Source organism: Salvia hispanica, chromosome 3 (genome assembly GCF_023119035.1).
Source record: "Salvia hispanica cultivar TCC Black 2014 chromosome 3, UniMelb_Shisp_WGS_1.0, whole genome shotgun sequence".
Classification (NCBI taxonomy): Eukaryota; Viridiplantae; Streptophyta; class Magnoliopsida; order Lamiales; family Lamiaceae; genus Salvia; species Salvia hispanica.
Window position 1 is genome coordinate 47,069,065 of NC_062967.1, and position 17,130 is coordinate 47,086,194.

Here is a 17,130-nt window from a genome sequence, read left to right on the forward strand (position 1 = left end):
CAATATATATACGTCATTGTTTTATTATAGATAGATATCTATAGAAAGATTAGTTTATTCATTCAATTTAATAAGCGTAAATAGTTTTCGTCTAGTCTATCTATATAAATTAGAAAATTGGAGTATATCTTATTTTATTAATCAGACAAAAGATCTGAATCATTAATAAATAAAAATGGCCTTATCCATAGAAAGATTAGTTTATTCATTCAATATAAGCGTAAATATTTTTCGTCCAGTCTATATAAATGAGAAAATTGGAGTATATCTTATTTTATTAATTGGACAAAAACATTAATAAAAAAAAATTGCCCCCATGCAGAATCGAAATGAGAAAATTGGAGTATATCTTATTTTATTAATGGGACAAAAACATTAATTAATAAATAAAAATTGCCCCCATGCAGGATCGAACTACAGACCTTCAGTTTACAAGACTGACGCTCTACCACTGAGCTATAGGGGCAACTTATGTGCTTTTGCTCGATTCTAATTATTTTTTCTAAATGTAAGAAAATGGATCGAAGCGGGCCAGAGCACGGGTAATATCGGGTAGGGTATCTAGGCTGGGTTGGTGTTCATCTTTCATGGGTCAACAATATCATCTAGTACTACTCCATAAAATAAGCCTAACATCAATGCACTTAGTCCTATTAGGTAGCCATTGGTTAAGGTACCTCAAATGAACCAGCGGACACAAGTCACTATGAATGTAACTGAGTTCAAAGGGCTTTAGCATCCAACACCCTAAACAACTTGAAAATTGCACGCTTCTTCAAAGTTCAAAATGTTATCTATACGCTAAGTGAATACTTCTTTGAAGTGAGAAACAAACAAGCGTAGACAGATTTGAAACTATCATGTTTCAATGAAGAGATAAATTTTTGGAATGAACTTAGAATGCGGTCATGAATACAAATGCGTCAATTCTTTACACTACTTATTAGAAGAAAGAATGCTTCTCCGTCTGTGACCAAATTTTTATCTACAAGATCCATTAAATATTTTACATAGTCTGTTTTCGAAGTGACAATCCTGCTTCGTGGTGCAATCCCAAGTAGAAAAAGCACGGTCTCAAACAGTAAGCAATTCATTGTAATTTGCCTTATTAAATGGAACTACACATTGAGGAAAATCTTTAATTCCATACTCTCGATCGGACGTTAATTGTTCCTTTAATTTCGAACACTCACTTGTATTTTTGTGGGCAATGATAATAAGTGAGAATGCATATCCATAATACAATCAATATACATGAAAAAATATAATAAATTCATTTGCCATTTTATTCAAGACAAAATTAACCACATCAACTCACGGAGATTTTCCATAAAATTTTCATTTGTTATGGCCATTTACATTAATTAGTAGTATGACCTATAAAAGCTACCATCTAAACATAGAACAATTCAGATTAACTTTGTAAAAATTAATATAGAGAATTTAGAGATAGTCATCCCTAATCATGAAGCAAAAGAGCAGTGCTCCATCAGCCTTGTTATTCATGCATTTGGTCTTAATAATAATAGGAAATGCATCAGCTTCACCAGTCACCTTCCCTTTATGCTATGGAGGATGCATTTTAAAGTGCATAATATTTGGATCAAGAATTCCATGTGCCATAGATTGTTTGGTTAAGTGTTATATTTCTCCACTTGCAACTCCAGCACTTTACTATCAAAATCTTGGCTGTGCAGTTGCCAACTGTGCCAAGTATGGCAATGGTATTATATCTCTCTTCCTCTCTCGCTATAGTAATATTGTTATATTTTGTAGTAAGAAATTGTTTTGATTTTACAGACACCACAGCAGTGAACGATTGTGTGACAGGTTGTGAGACGGGCAAGTTCTCGGGGAAGATCCAAATTTAGTGCAACGATAGTCCAACACAAAATTATAATAACTTCAACTATCTACTATAGATAGTTAGATGATATAATCTTGCTATCATGCAATAAGTCTTGTGTTCTCAACACATTTTTGTATAAGAATAATGGATTTGTTAATCGATCCTTTGATGATTATGTTGTTTGTCATGTTTGCGAACTATTCTCTATTATTGTTCAATTTTCAGAGAATTTGTTCCTTGAAATTATTGTTGTACTTAATCAGCAGTTGAGAATGACATTCATGGGAATTGTGTATGTATATGCCAAAGCAGATACTAGTATTTATTTTTATATTTGTGTTTTAGTTGAGAACTTGAGATAATGAGCTAGCTCCTCTGATTAGCAAGCCTATGTCTCCTATGCAGATTTTAAGTTGCAAGGTTATAAGTATTCTAGTTTTTATGTTTGGTAAGCTGTAAAAATGTTGATCAGGCATATGGTTGTAGTTTTGTAGAATATCTTGGATGCTCAGTTTTGAAAATCAACTTATAATAAGAAGGAAAAAAAAAAGTTTTTCATGAAATCATTGTCCCACACTGAAACTTCTAAGCTATATATCCACAGACAGAAGAGAATAAAAGAAGAAACATGTAATGGAAGAAAGCATACCTTTCTCGGCCTTTTGGCTAAGATCAAGTGTAGTATCTGTTCTTATCAGTTTAATATCTGATATGTGAGTCATTGACTCACACGATATTAAATTTATTTTTTGAGGGGGAGAGCCCATCACGGTAGCTTGCTGCCTGGGCTTTCGAGTGTCGCCTTGGCGTTGCACTACTGCCATGGCTTGGCGCACCCCACCCAATTCAAAGTTAAAATTCTTTTCCGTGATTAGTGGTGATTTTTCCCTGATTAATCAAATAGGTTTTTTGTTGATATCGGACATCAACTAAGGGTGGATGTAAATTCACTGATCTCTTAGTGTGCTTCTATCTGACTAGGTTTTGGGTGGCATACGCCGGGCTATGTCAGTAGTGAAACACCAAACAACACTCGAGAGCATCGACAGAAGCTTCCGTGGTGGGGCTCTCAACCCGCTCGAGCCAATAGCCCACATATATAAAATTGATAGGAACAAATATTAGACTCCATCTTAGCCAAAAGGCAAGAAAGATATGTTTATTATGTTTTACTTTTTAATATTATGTGGTGCAACTGTGCAAGTATCAACAGTGGGAGGATTGAGAGAAGAGCAGCCCATCAAAACCTCTGAATAATGTTTGTAGCATATCAAACATTGATTGTAGAAAGGTTTGATATGAACTTTGGTGATGGCACAGCTTAGGTATGTTGAGTTGAGATTTGTTAACAAACAAGGCAGATTGGCAGTTAAATGAATGTTTTGACATTCTCTGACTGCTATCCATTTCATAAAGACAGGAAAAAATAACCGTATACATTTTGACAGCACTATCTCAGGATATTTTATCAAGCAACATACAAAGGAAACCTGTAATATATAATGCACTAAGGCAAACTTGGCATTGAAACATGTAACACATAAAGGTTCTTGTTGCTTAAAACAAATTAGGAACTGATTACTTTCCCACCTCTCAATAAAAGGCTTCATTGCTTCTCCGGCACTATGGAGGGCCTCCTTGCAACGATACGAAAGATATGTTAATGTTGTAACATCAAGCAAAAATGGGAAATCTGCAGCAGTCCTCATATTGCGCGTGCTCTGCATGATAAGTGATGGGATTGGAAAGAATCTCAGAAGCAAAAAAAGTGAAATAAGTAGGGAAAATCAGGGATCAAAATATGTGGCCATCTGAATGATTAAGTTTCTATGGAAAAGAATTTACCAAATAGTAATTTGGTAATAGCTGGAAATGGAATACACACCATCCACAAGTTTTAGCATCGAAGCATACACGTTCATTACTAATACTATCAAATACATTATTATACTAGCATATAAGCAAAAATCCCCACCAAGTGAAAAAAAACAGACATTGAATCATGCAGGGATTCGAATCCATAACTTGTAACAGAAATCCTTACATAAATAGGTAAAACTCTGGCCTGAATTTGGCCCACTCAGTCCTCCAAACATCCAATGTGCGCGCGCATGGACAGTTACATGCGCCACCTGTAGATATATTTTCCATGTTTTTGGTCTACGTGTCCAATGTGGGATTAATTAATTAATTAGTCTCATAACTCCATATTATTATGACATACTTTAATCTATTATTTCCCACTCATCAGGTTAAGAAAAAATGATATATCATGGTCATCTACTCACAACATAAATCAATTATATTAATTTCACCAAATTAAATATTTTGTCACTTGTATGACCTGGTCAAAATGCATTGTCCGGGCTCTAGATTACAACAACAATTTTTACACAGGAACCATTAATTTGCTCTCTTAACTAGAGTACTTTGATTGCAGTATATTAAGTAAATCTAGATAGGCTGCAAATAAAATTAATGAACATGGTGGTGGACAATGCTGTGGAAGTGAATGGAAATGAGAAAACTGACAGTGGCATGGTGGTGAGTCTTTTTCGAACCCTGGTTGTTGAGGATGTTCATGTATGCTTTTCAACATCATGATGGTCATGAATCAACCTTAATTACCAATGTTGTTGAATTATTGCTTCTATTGCAGGTAATTAGAGGCAACAACGTGATTATCCTTGAAGCTATTGAGCCAGTTAGAAGAGCACAATAAAGTTTGCTTTGTTTGTGTATGCAATCTAATTAGGTACTAGTAAGTAATAGTATTATGCGATTTATGTTTGTTTCCCAAACTAATTAGCTAAATAGCCTGTTGTTTTCGATTTATATATACCTGAGAATGTTTGAGAGTTCAAACATTATTCCAATATTTTTTTCGTATTTTCTATACAAATATTATGATCATTGATCACGGTTGGAATTATCTATTTTTAAATTATGTATGAGATACGATACGAGATTATTGTCTTTCAAAAAATTAGGGAGCGTTATGCTTTTATTCGTTTCACAATTAACATAGAGTTACTTTATTTAAATTTTTTGTAGTATAAAAAAATAAGGAGCGTTTCCCTCCTTCCTTTTCGGCTCCAAAAGCTCAAAATAAACAATCGCTTTTTTACTTTTTTCGCCAATGTAATCTCTTCACTGTGACCGTTGCGAATGGTTGCTCTTTTTCCAATTTTTCATTTCAATACACAACTTTACGGCTTATTATATGCTACCGTTTAAAAGAGATATAATATAAAATAAAGGGATTGATCCGATCTTTCAAACATTCAACTACATGTATACTCTACTCCATTTCACGTTTATTTGTGAAATTAAAATAATACGTATGAGATTTGGAAGCTAATTGAGATGATTCCGTGTACGTATATTACATGCCAAACTTTGTAGAGCAAAACACATGTTTGGTAAAAAAAATCCCATTTCTTCCTCTCTTATAATATGCGCAACAACTCCATTCGTGTTTTTTTCTCTTTTTCTTATATGGCCCTTAAATTTCTTTTCTCGATATGTGACAATTATTCATATATAAATGTAAACTAGGCATGCTAACTCATTTTAGCTAGCTGATTACTGCTATGATCAATGATGCTTGGTGTCACAAATAAAAGTTGCAAGTTGGTTAATCCAAATTCACGGGGCTTTATTTAACATCACGCCTAATCATCGGATGCACTTTGATTAGTACTTAGTGCGTAATGTACTACTATATAGTACTAATATTATCGCCACAAATGTGTTCAAGCACCAAGATGTGGATTCAAAATCAAATTTGTTTTTTATTTATGGTTTTTTACCTCTTGATTCGCCTACTCTATCTTGATCTAGTGCCATTATTATAAGCTGGTAGAAGTAGTTGAGTTCATTATAAATAGAACCACATATTGAATAATCATGGTGAAGATCCTTAATTGGTAGTAGAATGTAGGAAAAGCACACCTATATTCTCTAGCACTAAGTAAAGACAAATATTAGTAAGAAGTTACTTCAAGATGTGGACTTGCAATAATTCATGTGAACAAATTGGATCCAACTAAGTTAGTCTGTCATATTTCACCATTTTGCTGATAAACTATACCTTGAAATTGTACCTCTACCTCCTACATATAAATGATGATGTACAAGTCCCACCATCCACAAAAAAACATTACTTGAATCAAACTCTACTCATTCTCAAAATTCTTGTCTTGCTCTTACACCATTGGCATTAACCCATCCATCTACCACCAACCTCATAATCATTAACCTGCAGTATTTACACAAAAACAAAACATTAATTAATTTATTCCAACCACCAAACACTTCCCTATTCAATATTCTTCCCTCCATCAAAACCCCCCTCCAAAAACTTGAAACACACACAACACGCATAGCCTGTTTTAAAGGAGGAAATATGACAGAGATACTACGTTCCCCACCTCAACAACTGCCCTCAACCTCCATATCTAACGTTGTTGAGCTGTCACAAGCCGGCCATGAGTCGGCTGAATTTTTCAGTTGTGGGAGTGGAGAGATAGGAGAGGAAGGGGACGATGATCAACTGCCTGTTTTGGCTGCTTTCTTGACTGTTTTTAGGAAATCTTTGGTGGGTTGCAGAGTCAGAAGCGGAGTTCAAGAACAGGCCGCAATGGAGATTGGTGGCCCTACTAATGTTAGGCATGTTGCTCATGTTACCTTTGATAGGTTCAATGGCTTTCTCGGCCTCCCCGTTGAGTTTGAACCCGAAGTTCCAAGGCGGCCTCCTAGCGCCAGGTCAGCTTTCGAATGAATTCTTGTCATATGATTGTGTACTTGTGTACTGAGATTAATAATATGTTGTAGTACGAGGGTGTTTGGAGTTTCAACAGAGTCGATGCAGCTTTCTTTCGATGGCAGAGGCAACTGTGTGCCTACCATTCTGCTCATGATGCAGCGGCGGTTGTACTCTCAGAGAGGCCTTGAGGTATATACACATCATATCCGATTTCTGATCAACTGTGTATGCAATTAATTTAATATCCCATTTGCAGTCTGAAGGCATCTTTCGAATCAATCCAGAAAACGGACAGGAGGAGTATGTTAGGGAGCAGCTGAACAATGGATTGATCCCGGATGACATTGATGTCCACTGTTTAGCAGGTCTCATTAAGGTATGTATTGTATCATTATGTATGTGAAGTGGTTAAAGGTAAGTTAGTGATGATGACTTGTGTTGGTGATTTGCGTAGGCGTGGTTCAGGGAGCTCCCGAAAGGGGTGTTGGATTGTGTGGAGGCAGAGCAGGTGATGCAGGCGCAGTCGGAGGAAGAGTGCTGCCATATTGTGAGCCTCCTTCCGCCCACGGAAGCAGCACTGCTGGACTGGGCCATCAATCTGATGGCCGATGTTGCTCAGATGGAACATCTCAACAAGATGAATGCACGCAACGTTGCTATGGTCTTTGCTCCAAACATGACTCAGGTAAGTTGTTCTGAATACTACTTACATAGAATTTGGTTTTAAAAAAAGTACTAACAAGTTGTTGCAGATGTCTGATCCTCTGACAGCGCTAATGTACGCCGTCCAAGTGATGAACTTCCTCAAGACTCTGATTGAGAAGACACTGAGACAGAGAGAGGAATGTGGTCCGGTGATGCAGCCAGAGCCGGAGCCCTCGGATGATGATCCTAAGAATAAAGCCGAATGTGAGATATGCGAAGAAGAGGAGGAGGAAGATGACAAACATGTGGGATCAGACAAGTTAGCAGATGGAAAAGGCCATTTGGGTGATATGTTAAGCAGCAACATGAGGCACATTCTTGAAGGTGGAAGGAATGAATGGAAGATTCGGAGGTCGAAATCGAGAAGTTGGAACGAAGTGAGGAAAGGATTGAAGAAAAACAGCTCGCAGTCAGAGGGTGAGAGAGACAAGGAAGTGAAGATGATTAGGCGTGCCAATTCATGCACGCAGGCACGCCCATGAATCACTGCCTTTTCATCTCTGTTTCCAGTTTTCATCTTTATGTATGAATATATTATTGTTGTTTGCCATTTCATGCTAGTGAAGTCGGAATTTGGGTTGTACATATTGTTGTTGTTTTCCTCGGAAAACGTTGGAAATTTGGAATCTAATTTAATACGAGTGTTATTTTCTTGTTGCAAAAAGGTGGAGGTAAATTTTGTATGTCTAACTTAATGCGAGTATTAGTATTTGTTAGGTTAATATAAGTTTGTTGAGGAAAGATCAAAGTTTTTTATCTTTCTCCATTGCTATTGTTAAAGTTGAACAACTACAATAATCGGGAGTTTTTAGTATAAATTTATCCGACCCCATAATAAACAATCTATGCATCTGTCATTGTCTCATTGCCTAAAATAGTAAAATGGAGTAGCAACAATATAAGCTCAAAGACTTCACTTCATAATATCTTCATTGGGATCTTAAAACATCTACAATGTTATGACAGCATTCCGGGTTGGCAAGAGTCGGATATGGGTGGAGTGGCCAAACAGGCATCACACAAGTTGTCCCGCCACACGCCCCCCTCTCGACGGCCATTGGGATGGCTACATGATGCCCACTTGCGAGTGGGCATCCATGTAATAATACTTCATATCTTTTAACTTTTAAGTGTAATGAACATGATCTTCAATAGTACTAGTGCTATTTTACAGATTGTTCGTTTTAAACTAGAATGCACTCAAGTAAAATTATAAAGTTTAAGATTTAGCCTATAAGTAAATTTAGTAGTCATAGAAATTTCAAATGGAAGTAGAAAATTATAAGGAATTAACTAAGATGTCTATTATCACTGTTGTTTTATTATGCAGGTTATACTTTTTTCTATTAAAGAATGATTAGTTTGATACTAATAGCAAAATAATTGAAACAATTGTATGTATTTATCCGGTATTGGGCCTTAGTTAGAAAGTTTGGAGATAAAAAGGAGAGAATGCCGAGCCCACTAAATGCCCAAGTTAAACAAATGATATCTCTCTCGCGACTCGCACACTGCTCTTTTCTGTGTTTCTTCTTCTCCCCACCACCATTGTTGTCGCCTCTTGTTGCTACCGTCTCCCCCCGTTCAGACACCGCCAACACCCCTCCGGCTACCACTTATGTCACCATAAATCCACCGGTTTTTATTCTGTGATCGGCCAAACTCCGGGTTGTCGCGGCTGTCCCTCGTCTTCTTCGAAAAATGGGGCCGCTAGCCGCCGCAGTCTGCCAAACCTGCGCCTTTAGCTTCGTGATCTCAAAATACCTTTCAATCTTTGCAAATTCCTTCATATTTATCTAATTTGGATTTTCAATTGTTCTCTTCTCCGATTGATTCGAATGCGGAGAGGATTTTCGAGAATGAATTTGCATTGCTTCGATAGAACATTCATCCGTTCTTCGCACTCTTTAAATGCCGTTCAACTCCCTGCTCCAATGTTTGTATTCCTTTTTATTCAAATATGTGTAAATTTTGTCAGAGTTTGATCCGCCAAATATACTATACCAATTTTTGGGGGTTTTCTTTCAGGGAGACACATTTGTGGTATGTGAACCCCAGCGAAGTGAAGAGTGAGTCTTTGCTAAAGCAATACTTGGATATTCTGTCTCCGTGTGAGAGGGAGAATGTGCTGCGGTTACAAGGAGAGGAGATGAGGAAGAGCGCGTTGCTGGCACGTGCATTGGTTCGCACCACGATTGCCAAATGTATGTGTGTGTTTATTTTATGTTTAAATCGATTTGGATTGTGGTTATTCAAGTGTTCTGCATATAAATAGTATGCCGCCAATTGATTGCATGCTTTTTCATATTGCCTAATTTCAGCTTTGTATCTGGAGTTTGGAGAGCTAGGTTTTCTGTGTTTAGATTATTTTGTTCATGGCATTCATTGAAGATTAGTTTTTCTTAATTAATTTCAGAAGATGGCATATATGCTAAAGAACAAAAAACATAGCACGTACCACAACCTATTTAACAAAATTATAGTATTCGTGTTAAAAAAATCTGTGTGTATGGAAGAGGATAAAGCTCTTTCATGATCAATAAGCGGAGCTTCCTGAAACTTTGGCACTCATAATCATGTTGGGTTTTGGTAGATCAGATGAACTCACCAGTTGAACCTAGATCATTGAAGTTCCGGAAAAACATGCACGGAAAGCCTGAGGTTTAGTTTAATATTGTTTGTTACTTCTTACAATGGCTTGGCTTTCCTGCATCGACATGGTCAATCTTTGCTTTTAAACATTGAGAGATGTTGGCAGGTTTGTTGGCCATCAATTGATGATTGGGATCCACCTCCCTTGCATTTTAACCTCTCCCATACATCTTCCTTGATAGCTTGTGGAGTGACTATTAATTCTCAAGTTAGTTCTCTAATCCTTTTTTAATTGAGTTTTTTACACTACTGATATCAGATTATTAGTCACTTAATAGAGTTGCCCTTTCGTGCCATGCACCATGTTTCATTAACTAAAATACCTGTAAATTTTACTTTCAAGTAGATTGGTATTGATGTAGAAGAAAAGAAACGGAGCATTAAACACGACATTTTATCCTTTGCTCGTCGATATTTCTCCAAATATGAAGTTGAATTGTTAGCTGCTATTTCCGACCCTCAAGTCCAGCAAAGGGAGTTTATCAAATTATGGACTCTCAAGGTCTGGTACTGACATACAATTACTTAAGATTTCTTTTAACTTATAGATAGATCAAACTATCTGAGAAGACCGTTTTGTAAAAACTTCTCACTACGAGCTATCACTTTCAGGAGGCATATGTCAAAGCATTAGGTAAAGGATTTTCTGGTGCACCATTCAAAACATTCACTATTCGCTTCCAGGGTGTAATGGAAGGAGACTCTGAAGCTTTCGATGAGTCAAGCACTAAGGTTTCTCTAGAATATTATTGCTGGCATTCCATTAAAGAAAGCTTTTTTTTTTATCTATATATGGTGTTGGAAAGGTTTATGCAAGATTTATCTATATGGAAATCAAACAAATTAACAATATCCAACGGAGCATGCAGTATATCTATGTGTTTCCAATGTGGTGTTGATAATATTATGATACGATTTGAGTTTGTGTTTTTCAAATTTCTGATGAGAACTTGTCGTATAACTGCTGAATGGTCTAGAGTTTGTTATTTCTCTAATATGTCCAATATTGGTTTCAGGGTTTTGAAATAGTTGTGGATTCTCTGGATGATCCAACCGATGTTTCAAATACTTGGCAATTTTCGCTCTTGGAGTTGGATGGTTCACATTATGCAGCTATTTGCACTGAGAAGCAATCTGCGTTAGATGGTACAACTCCTCAACATGATAACTAGAAAAGAAAATCCACAGATGATGCAAAACTATTTCTTGTTTGTAGGCAAAATAAATATTCCGGGTAAGCTGATGGTGTGGAAGACAATTCCAATTATAGAGGATGAATATGTCTCTGGAACAGATGCAGTCAAGGTGATCTGTGGCTTTCAATGATCTGTGTGGGCATTTGCAGCAATTTGATTGATTGAATTACATGCAACTCATCTTATGTTATAAATTGCTTCATTTACTCGTAAAGAATTCTCTTGCATTTTGCGAATGACAGAAACAAACTAAGTGACATGAATCAATTTGTAAAGCAGCAACTTCAACAACAGTCTTCTTCACTTACACTTAAACTAGATTCAGCTCTGTTTGTAGGCAGCAGAATTGGTCACTATTTAATTATACTTAATTCTGCATATTGCTTTGTACAGTCTCTTGTGTTGAGAAACATAAGCAAAATTCAGTGTATTATGCGAATAAAATAATTTTGTTACTTAAATTAACTTTTATTTTTCCCAAGCCAAGAGATGCCTTGTACATCTTTGATTGGATATGGTTAGACGCTAGCTTTTGCACATAGAGCTAATTAACATGTCTGATGAAGAATTAGATTCTGTGCATTTCAAATTATTCTTAACTCATCTGCTAAGATTTGTGATAAAAAAAAAAAAGTGGTTAATTAAAACATACTTGTAGCCTATAGGCTTTGTTTACGTTAGTGGGAATTATTTTATAAATAATAAATATTACCCCAACGATGTGCGCTTATCCATCTCTTTCTTTTCTTCTTTTAATTATCCATCTCTTTCATCTTAGTACCTAAAGCACATACACAGTTTGTTATTTTTTCTAATGTAATCATTATTCTTGTTTAGTTGAATTTTATCATATCCCAATTTCAATGCACTATTTACTCGCCAAAATATATGGGCCGTTTGTTTGCCATTGTTGTGCGTGGAAAGTAATAATTCTGCAAACAAAAAACTATGTGTTTGATTTTAAAAAAAATTATGAGTATTTGATTTTTATCTAATAAAAAATACAGAATATAAGAAAAATAGTACTCCTATGACTCCTATTTTCTATTTTTTCTTAGATTTATTGTTTAATGTTATTCCTTTTATCTCACGATAATTCATTTATTATGATTAATTTTTTATTCTATATCTTATTTTATTTTATCTTATTTTTAGTCCTTCTCCACTTACGATTTACTTAAATCATACTATTATGTTATCAATTAACAGTTTATTAAGTGAATTTTAATACGACTTATAATTTTAAATTAAGAATCATACTTATTTATTATTATTTTCTTCTAAATTAATATTATTAAGCATTCTTTTAAGGTTTTCAATACCTAAGTTTTGGGATTTTAATCTCACAGTAATATTTTATTTTAATGATATCCGTATTTTAATTTAAATAGTAGTATAATTTATAAGAAATGAAAAATGTACGAGGGGCACTTATTTTAATTTGTAGTACTATATTCTACCAACGGAGAGTCGATTGGACGCGCACCTAAATTATTTTTAAAGACATTGGCGGATACTTAAATTAAACAAAAACAGTATAACAATATTTTATTTTAATTGAACGACGCCTAAATTTAATAATCAAAGATTTCTTAAGCTATAGTGGTTTCCCGGAAGGGATCACCTCATGCATCGTATACAACAGTACATAATACACCATTAAAAAATTGACAAGTGTATCTTATTTTATGGAAAGAAAAGCTATTTCCAATATAACCTCTCCACTTAAGTAAAGAAATTAAACTACACTAAATATCAAAAACGTATTTATTGAAATCAATTTAAGTTGATTACGCTCAATTTTAATAAAAAAAAAATTAATTTCAATCAATTTTATTATCTTTATATTGTGTTTTTTCTAGAACTCAAATATGATAGTTTGATACAAGCATATTATACGCAGAAGCTATGTTTATAATAAATAAATTTATGAACCTTTAATATTTTATATATTAAATATATTCTTACTTTTTAGTACTACTACTATTTTCTTTCTTGTTACTTGAAGACTGAAGTTTTTCCAATATTTTTTTCTTTTTATGATATTTTGATTTTTTTTTGTTCCTGCTATGTATTTGTACTTATTTCATGATACAAAAATTACTGATATATAGACTAATGTTGCTAATACTAATTAATTGCGATGTTTTTTTTGGGTATAAAATACATAAAAATTAATAGACATACATATATATTATTGATATAGCAGCTAACAAAATTATGAGGAGATAACTTTTGACAAGAAACAAGATTAGTTATTAAAATATGTTGAGAATTAGTGAAACTAAAAGATGTGTAGATACGAAGTGCAAGAAAAATTATTTGAAATAACTTTTCTTTCTATAAAATGTGATCCAACATTACATTTTATTTTTTTTTTGAAAAAATAAGCATAATTAACTGAAATTGATTTGAATATATATATTTTTATATTTAGCATAGTTTAATTTTTTTATTTAAGTGGAGAGGTTATATTGGAAATAGCTTTTCTTTCCATAAAATAAAATACACTTGTCAATATGTTAATGGTGTATTATGTAATGTAGTATACGATGCATGAGGTGATCCCTTCCGGCAATTTCCTGGGTCTTATAAATATATAGATGCACTCGATTTGAAATATGAGCACTCCAAGTCCAAAAGCTACCGCACCGCTTTCTTCTACGTCTCTATCACATTATTGTTCGTGTTTTTGAATTTCCACCGCATTTCATCCTCTCCATTTCTTTTGCGATTCACGATTGTCTCCAATTTCGATTTCCTGCTCAACAAGGAATGGATGACTCCAAAGTTAGTGCCAACACTCCCGCCGACACCGCCGACCGACAACAAAACCCTACCAGTGGAGCTGACGCCGCCGAAAATCTCCGCGGTAGAACTCCCTTTACGAACCTCAGTCAAGTCGATGCGGATCTTGCTCTTGCACGTACTCTCCAGGAACAGGTTTTTATTTCTTCATCTCGTCTTTTTTTTCTGCTATCCAATACCAATTTAATTAGAAATATGTTTGGATCCTGCCTCTTTTGTGTTTTTAAGAGTGATTTTTTTTCATGTTTTTTTTTTTGTTTCTGTTTTCGTTTTATATTCAAGTTGATTTTATTGTGTGAGGTTTAGTTTCGCTTCCAAATTAGTCATACTGTTATTGAAAAAAATGAGTATTGAGTTTCTGGTGCATAGTGTATTTTTTTCCTATGCGTATGTATCTACTTTTGTGATTATGTATGACATAAATGCATTTTATTTGAACTAAGTAAAGTTTTATCGCAAGAGTAGCAAATTTTCACTTTTTTGTAGTAGTACTATTATTCTGAAATTGAGATTGATGTATTTTGGCAGGAAAGAGCTTATATGATGTTGACAATGGGTGCTGGTGATGGCATTCCTTATGGAAGTTGGGGGAATGAGAGTTATGGGCTTGGAATTGAAAATTATGGTGATGATTATGATGATCCTAGTGAAGAGGACTATGATGGTTCTGATGTTGAGGTGGAGGATGATGATGATGATGATGATGCAGAAGATGCTTTTGATGTACATGCTCGTGGTGAAGGAGTAGAAGATGATAATCAAACAGCAGAATTGGATCCCTCTTTGTTTTCCAGTGATGAGGCCTTTGCTAGAGCATTGCAAGATTCTGAAGAACGGGAAATGGCAGCCAGAATGTTTGCACTAGCAGGGATGAATGAGAGTAGGACTCGGATTTTCTTTGTTTAGTCCTTTATTTTATTAATTATCACTTTTATGAACTATGTAGTGTTAAAATCTCTCTGGTGATTTTTAGTGGTTGTTGGGGATGATGAAGACGTGGATGAAGATGAGGAGGAGCAAGCTGGAATTCTTCCGGTACTTAAGCCATGTTTCAATTTCTATTTCATGTTTCCATTGCTTGTGAATGGGAGGAGGATACATATAATACTTTGGAGCTGGAATTGCTTATTTTCTGTCATTTTGGATGGTTTTTCTTATGGGAACGAATCACGCTGAAGATATGTGCACATATTTTATGTTGATAATTATTCGACTTGATGAAATGTGTATGTAACTTCGTTTTATACTTGAAAAGAGAAGTGTGAATGCAGCTATAGATGCTATTCATGAAGGAAACATGATAAAAGTAAGGTGAAGGCTTATGCTAAGCTCCGTGCTAGCGCAAAATAGTAGAGACTAGAGAGGAGTGGGGGTGTGGGTATCGGGATGTGGGGTGGGCAGGAAAATGGGAATGCTAAAAAGGTTGATGTGGGGGAATGCTTCTCTTACAGTAACTTTCATCCCCCAAAAATGGGGTACAATACCCAATTACCCATGCTTTTAGTCCCGCTCCCCCAAAAGTATCATACCTCACTTAAATATGAACTGCATTTATGATCCATGACTTTGAACAATGACATAAATAACTATTTCTAACTAGATTATTTTTGACAATGACATCAAGCTTTCTCCATGTGCACAGAAGTTGTATACCTGATAGTGGCATGTAAACTTTTAGTCTTTTTTAAAGGATTCCTTAGGGCTGGAGCACTTTTTCCATCCCTCAATGAACCCTGTCATACTACATGTCCTAGTTATTGGCTTTCCTCAATTGAATCTGCTTCTGGTTTATTATGGAGCATTTGTTTATCCTCTAAAAGGACCGCCAGTTTACAACTTTTGAATTATGTTGTTGTTGTCTTAGTTACTCTGAAAGGAGGTTGTTAATTGATGTTACTTATCCTATTGGGAATGGTCAACAGACTCAACATATGTTATGTATGCCTGACTTGGTAATTCATGTTTAGGATACATGGGAAGAGGTTGATCCTGACGAACTCTCGTATGAGGTAAATTGGAAGGCTATGTCCTGTTCTCTTTTTCATTCTCATTCTGCACATTGTACTTTGATCTCATGGTTGGCTTCTTTTGCAGGAGCTGATCGCATTAGGTGAAGTTGTTGGAACAGAGAGCAGGGGTCTTTCTGCAGACACTATAGCTTCTTTGGCTTCCGTCAACTATAAATCACAAGACACTCAGGAAGGGATCAGTGATTCGTAAGTGAAAATCATTCTCCATCATTTGCTCATCTCCCCACCTTCTAGTCCCAGATTCATCTTTCACTTATGGTTTGCCAATATGTTAATAACAACTTACCTGTGTTCCTCAGCTGCGTTATATGTAGATTGGACTATGAGGATGGCGATGCTTTGACTGCTCTCTCTTGCAAACATTTATATCATCCAGAATGTATCAACAATTGGTTACAAATCAACAAGGTATACTCTTTTATATGAAAGCTTTTGTACCATTTTGGATATTCCTACCTGTATGCTTCTCGAACATTCGTTGCATTAATCTAACATTAAGTTCGTGAAATCTTGTCCTAATTTAGACGAGGTGTAGAACATATTTGGTATTTATCCCATGAGATGGTCTGGGTGCTTGAGAGTCTGATCCTTGGGTGTTGTATAATGTATATTCTACATTGTCAATTGCATTGTCTACTGTATATTGGAACATAGTTTTACTCGTCATCTCCTTTCATGGTTGCTTTATATTTATTGGCATTAGGGGTAAAGCTAGCTAGTTTGGTGTATTTTTCTGGTATGGGTTGAAATTGTTTACTTCCTCTTTCCCGATAAGGAGATTGAAATCAAGCTTGTTTCACTTCTATTTGCATGTGTAGGTTTGCCCCGTGTGCAGCACCGAAGTATCAAACTCTTCGGGGAAAAGCTAGTAAACTCCATTATCTAATTCTTATACGGTGTGGAGGAGGAGCAAATAAATGGGATGCAGACAAGCTTTGTCTGTCATGCAAGCTTGTATCTTTTCGCAAATTTCTTGGCAACATTATGTTAGCTTCTCTAGTTCATGAATTTTTTGATAGTTCAGATTATTACATCACTTTCTATAGTGAAATTAAAGTCAGATTATTACATCACTATCATTTTAGTTTAATTTATCATATATGTCGACGAGTGAAGTTCAAT

The 17,130-nt window shown here is 35.2% G+C and overlaps 3 protein-coding genes, 1 long non-coding RNA gene and 2 other non-coding genes across 6 annotated transcripts; 4 read left to right on the forward strand and 2 right to left on the reverse strand.

Moving 5' to 3' along the window:
• Window positions 1–394: 394 nt before the first annotated feature.
• On the reverse strand, window positions 395–466 carry TRNAT-UGU. The gene has a single exon. It is a non-coding gene; the product is annotated as a tRNA-Thr (tRNA).
• A 2,028-nt stretch (window positions 467–2,494) lies between these two features.
• On the forward strand, window positions 2,495–2,690 carry LOC125217228. The gene has a single exon (XR_007175646.1). It is a non-coding gene; the product is annotated as a U2 spliceosomal RNA (small nuclear RNA).
• Window positions 2,691–3,211: 521 nt separating this feature from the next.
• LOC125212015 lies at window positions 3,212–3,856 on the reverse strand. Its single transcript, XR_007174597.1, has 2 exons — window positions 3,695–3,856; window positions 3,212–3,570 (listed from the first exon to the last, which is right to left on the reverse strand). It is a non-coding gene; the product is annotated as an uncharacterized LOC125212015 (long non-coding RNA).
• A 2,194-nt stretch (window positions 3,857–6,050) lies between these two features.
• On the forward strand, window positions 6,051–7,986 carry LOC125211619 (rho GTPase-activating protein 5-like). Its single transcript, XM_048111495.1, has 5 exons — window positions 6,051–6,616; window positions 6,686–6,806; window positions 6,874–6,993; window positions 7,072–7,302; window positions 7,370–7,986. Exons 1-5 carry the CDS (start codon window positions 6,258–6,260, stop codon window positions 7,802–7,804), a joined length of 1,266 nt encoding a protein of 421 aa, XP_047967452.1. The 5' UTR covers window positions 6,051–6,257; the 3' UTR covers window positions 7,805–7,986.
• Window positions 7,987–8,823: 837 nt separating this feature from the next.
• LOC125211744 (4'-phosphopantetheinyl transferase HetI-like) lies at window positions 8,824–11,448 on the forward strand. Its single transcript, XM_048111655.1, has 8 exons — window positions 8,824–9,258; window positions 9,351–9,526; window positions 9,916–9,983; window positions 10,081–10,182; window positions 10,321–10,476; window positions 10,587–10,706; window positions 10,991–11,120; window positions 11,191–11,448. The coding sequence occupies exons 1-8, from the start codon at window positions 9,161–9,163 to the stop codon at window positions 11,298–11,300; spliced, it is 960 nt and encodes a 319-aa protein (XP_047967612.1). The 5' UTR covers window positions 8,824–9,160; the 3' UTR covers window positions 11,301–11,448.
• A 2,342-nt stretch (window positions 11,449–13,790) lies between these two features.
• Window positions 13,791–17,081, forward strand: LOC125215506 (E3 ubiquitin ligase BIG BROTHER-related-like). The gene is made up of 7 exons (XM_048116939.1): window positions 13,791–14,113; window positions 14,507–14,858; window positions 14,952–15,013; window positions 15,946–15,987; window positions 16,073–16,194; window positions 16,308–16,416; window positions 16,827–17,081. Exons 1-7 carry the CDS (start codon window positions 13,946–13,948, stop codon window positions 16,875–16,877), a joined length of 906 nt encoding a protein of 301 aa, XP_047972896.1. The 5' UTR covers window positions 13,791–13,945; the 3' UTR covers window positions 16,878–17,081.
• Window positions 17,082–17,130: the final 49 nt, after the last annotated feature.

Coding starts and splice junctions, on each gene's coding strand:
- LOC125215506 (XM_048116939.1), top strand. CDS start 13,946: ATGGATGACTCCAAAGTTAGTGCCAACACTCCCGCCGACACCGCCGAC. Junction 14,859..14,951: donor ACTAGCAGGGATGAATGAGA/GTAGGACTCGGA, acceptor GGTGATTTTTAG/TGGTTGTTGGGGATGATGAA. Junction 16,417..16,826: donor ATTGGTTACAAATCAACAAG/GTATACTCTTTT, acceptor TTGCATGTGTAG/GTTTGCCCCGTGTGCAGCAC.
- LOC125211619 (XM_048111495.1), top strand. CDS start 6,258: ATGACAGAGATACTACGTTCCCCACCTCAACAACTGCCCTCAACCTCC. Junction 6,617..6,685: donor AGGCGGCCTCCTAGCGCCAG/GTCAGCTTTCGA, acceptor AATATGTTGTAG/TACGAGGGTGTTTGGAGTTT. Junction 6,807..6,873: donor ACTCTCAGAGAGGCCTTGAG/GTATATACACAT, acceptor TCCCATTTGCAG/TCTGAAGGCATCTTTCGAAT.
- LOC125211744 (XM_048111655.1), top strand. CDS start 9,161: ATGCGGAGAGGATTTTCGAGAATGAATTTGCATTGCTTCGATAGAACA. Junction 9,527..9,915: donor TCGCACCACGATTGCCAAAT/GTATGTGTGTGT, acceptor GGGTTTTGGTAG/ATCAGATGAACTCACCAGTT. Junction 11,121..11,190: donor GAAGCAATCTGCGTTAGATG/GTACAACTCCTC, acceptor TCTTGTTTGTAG/GCAAAATAAATATTCCGGGT.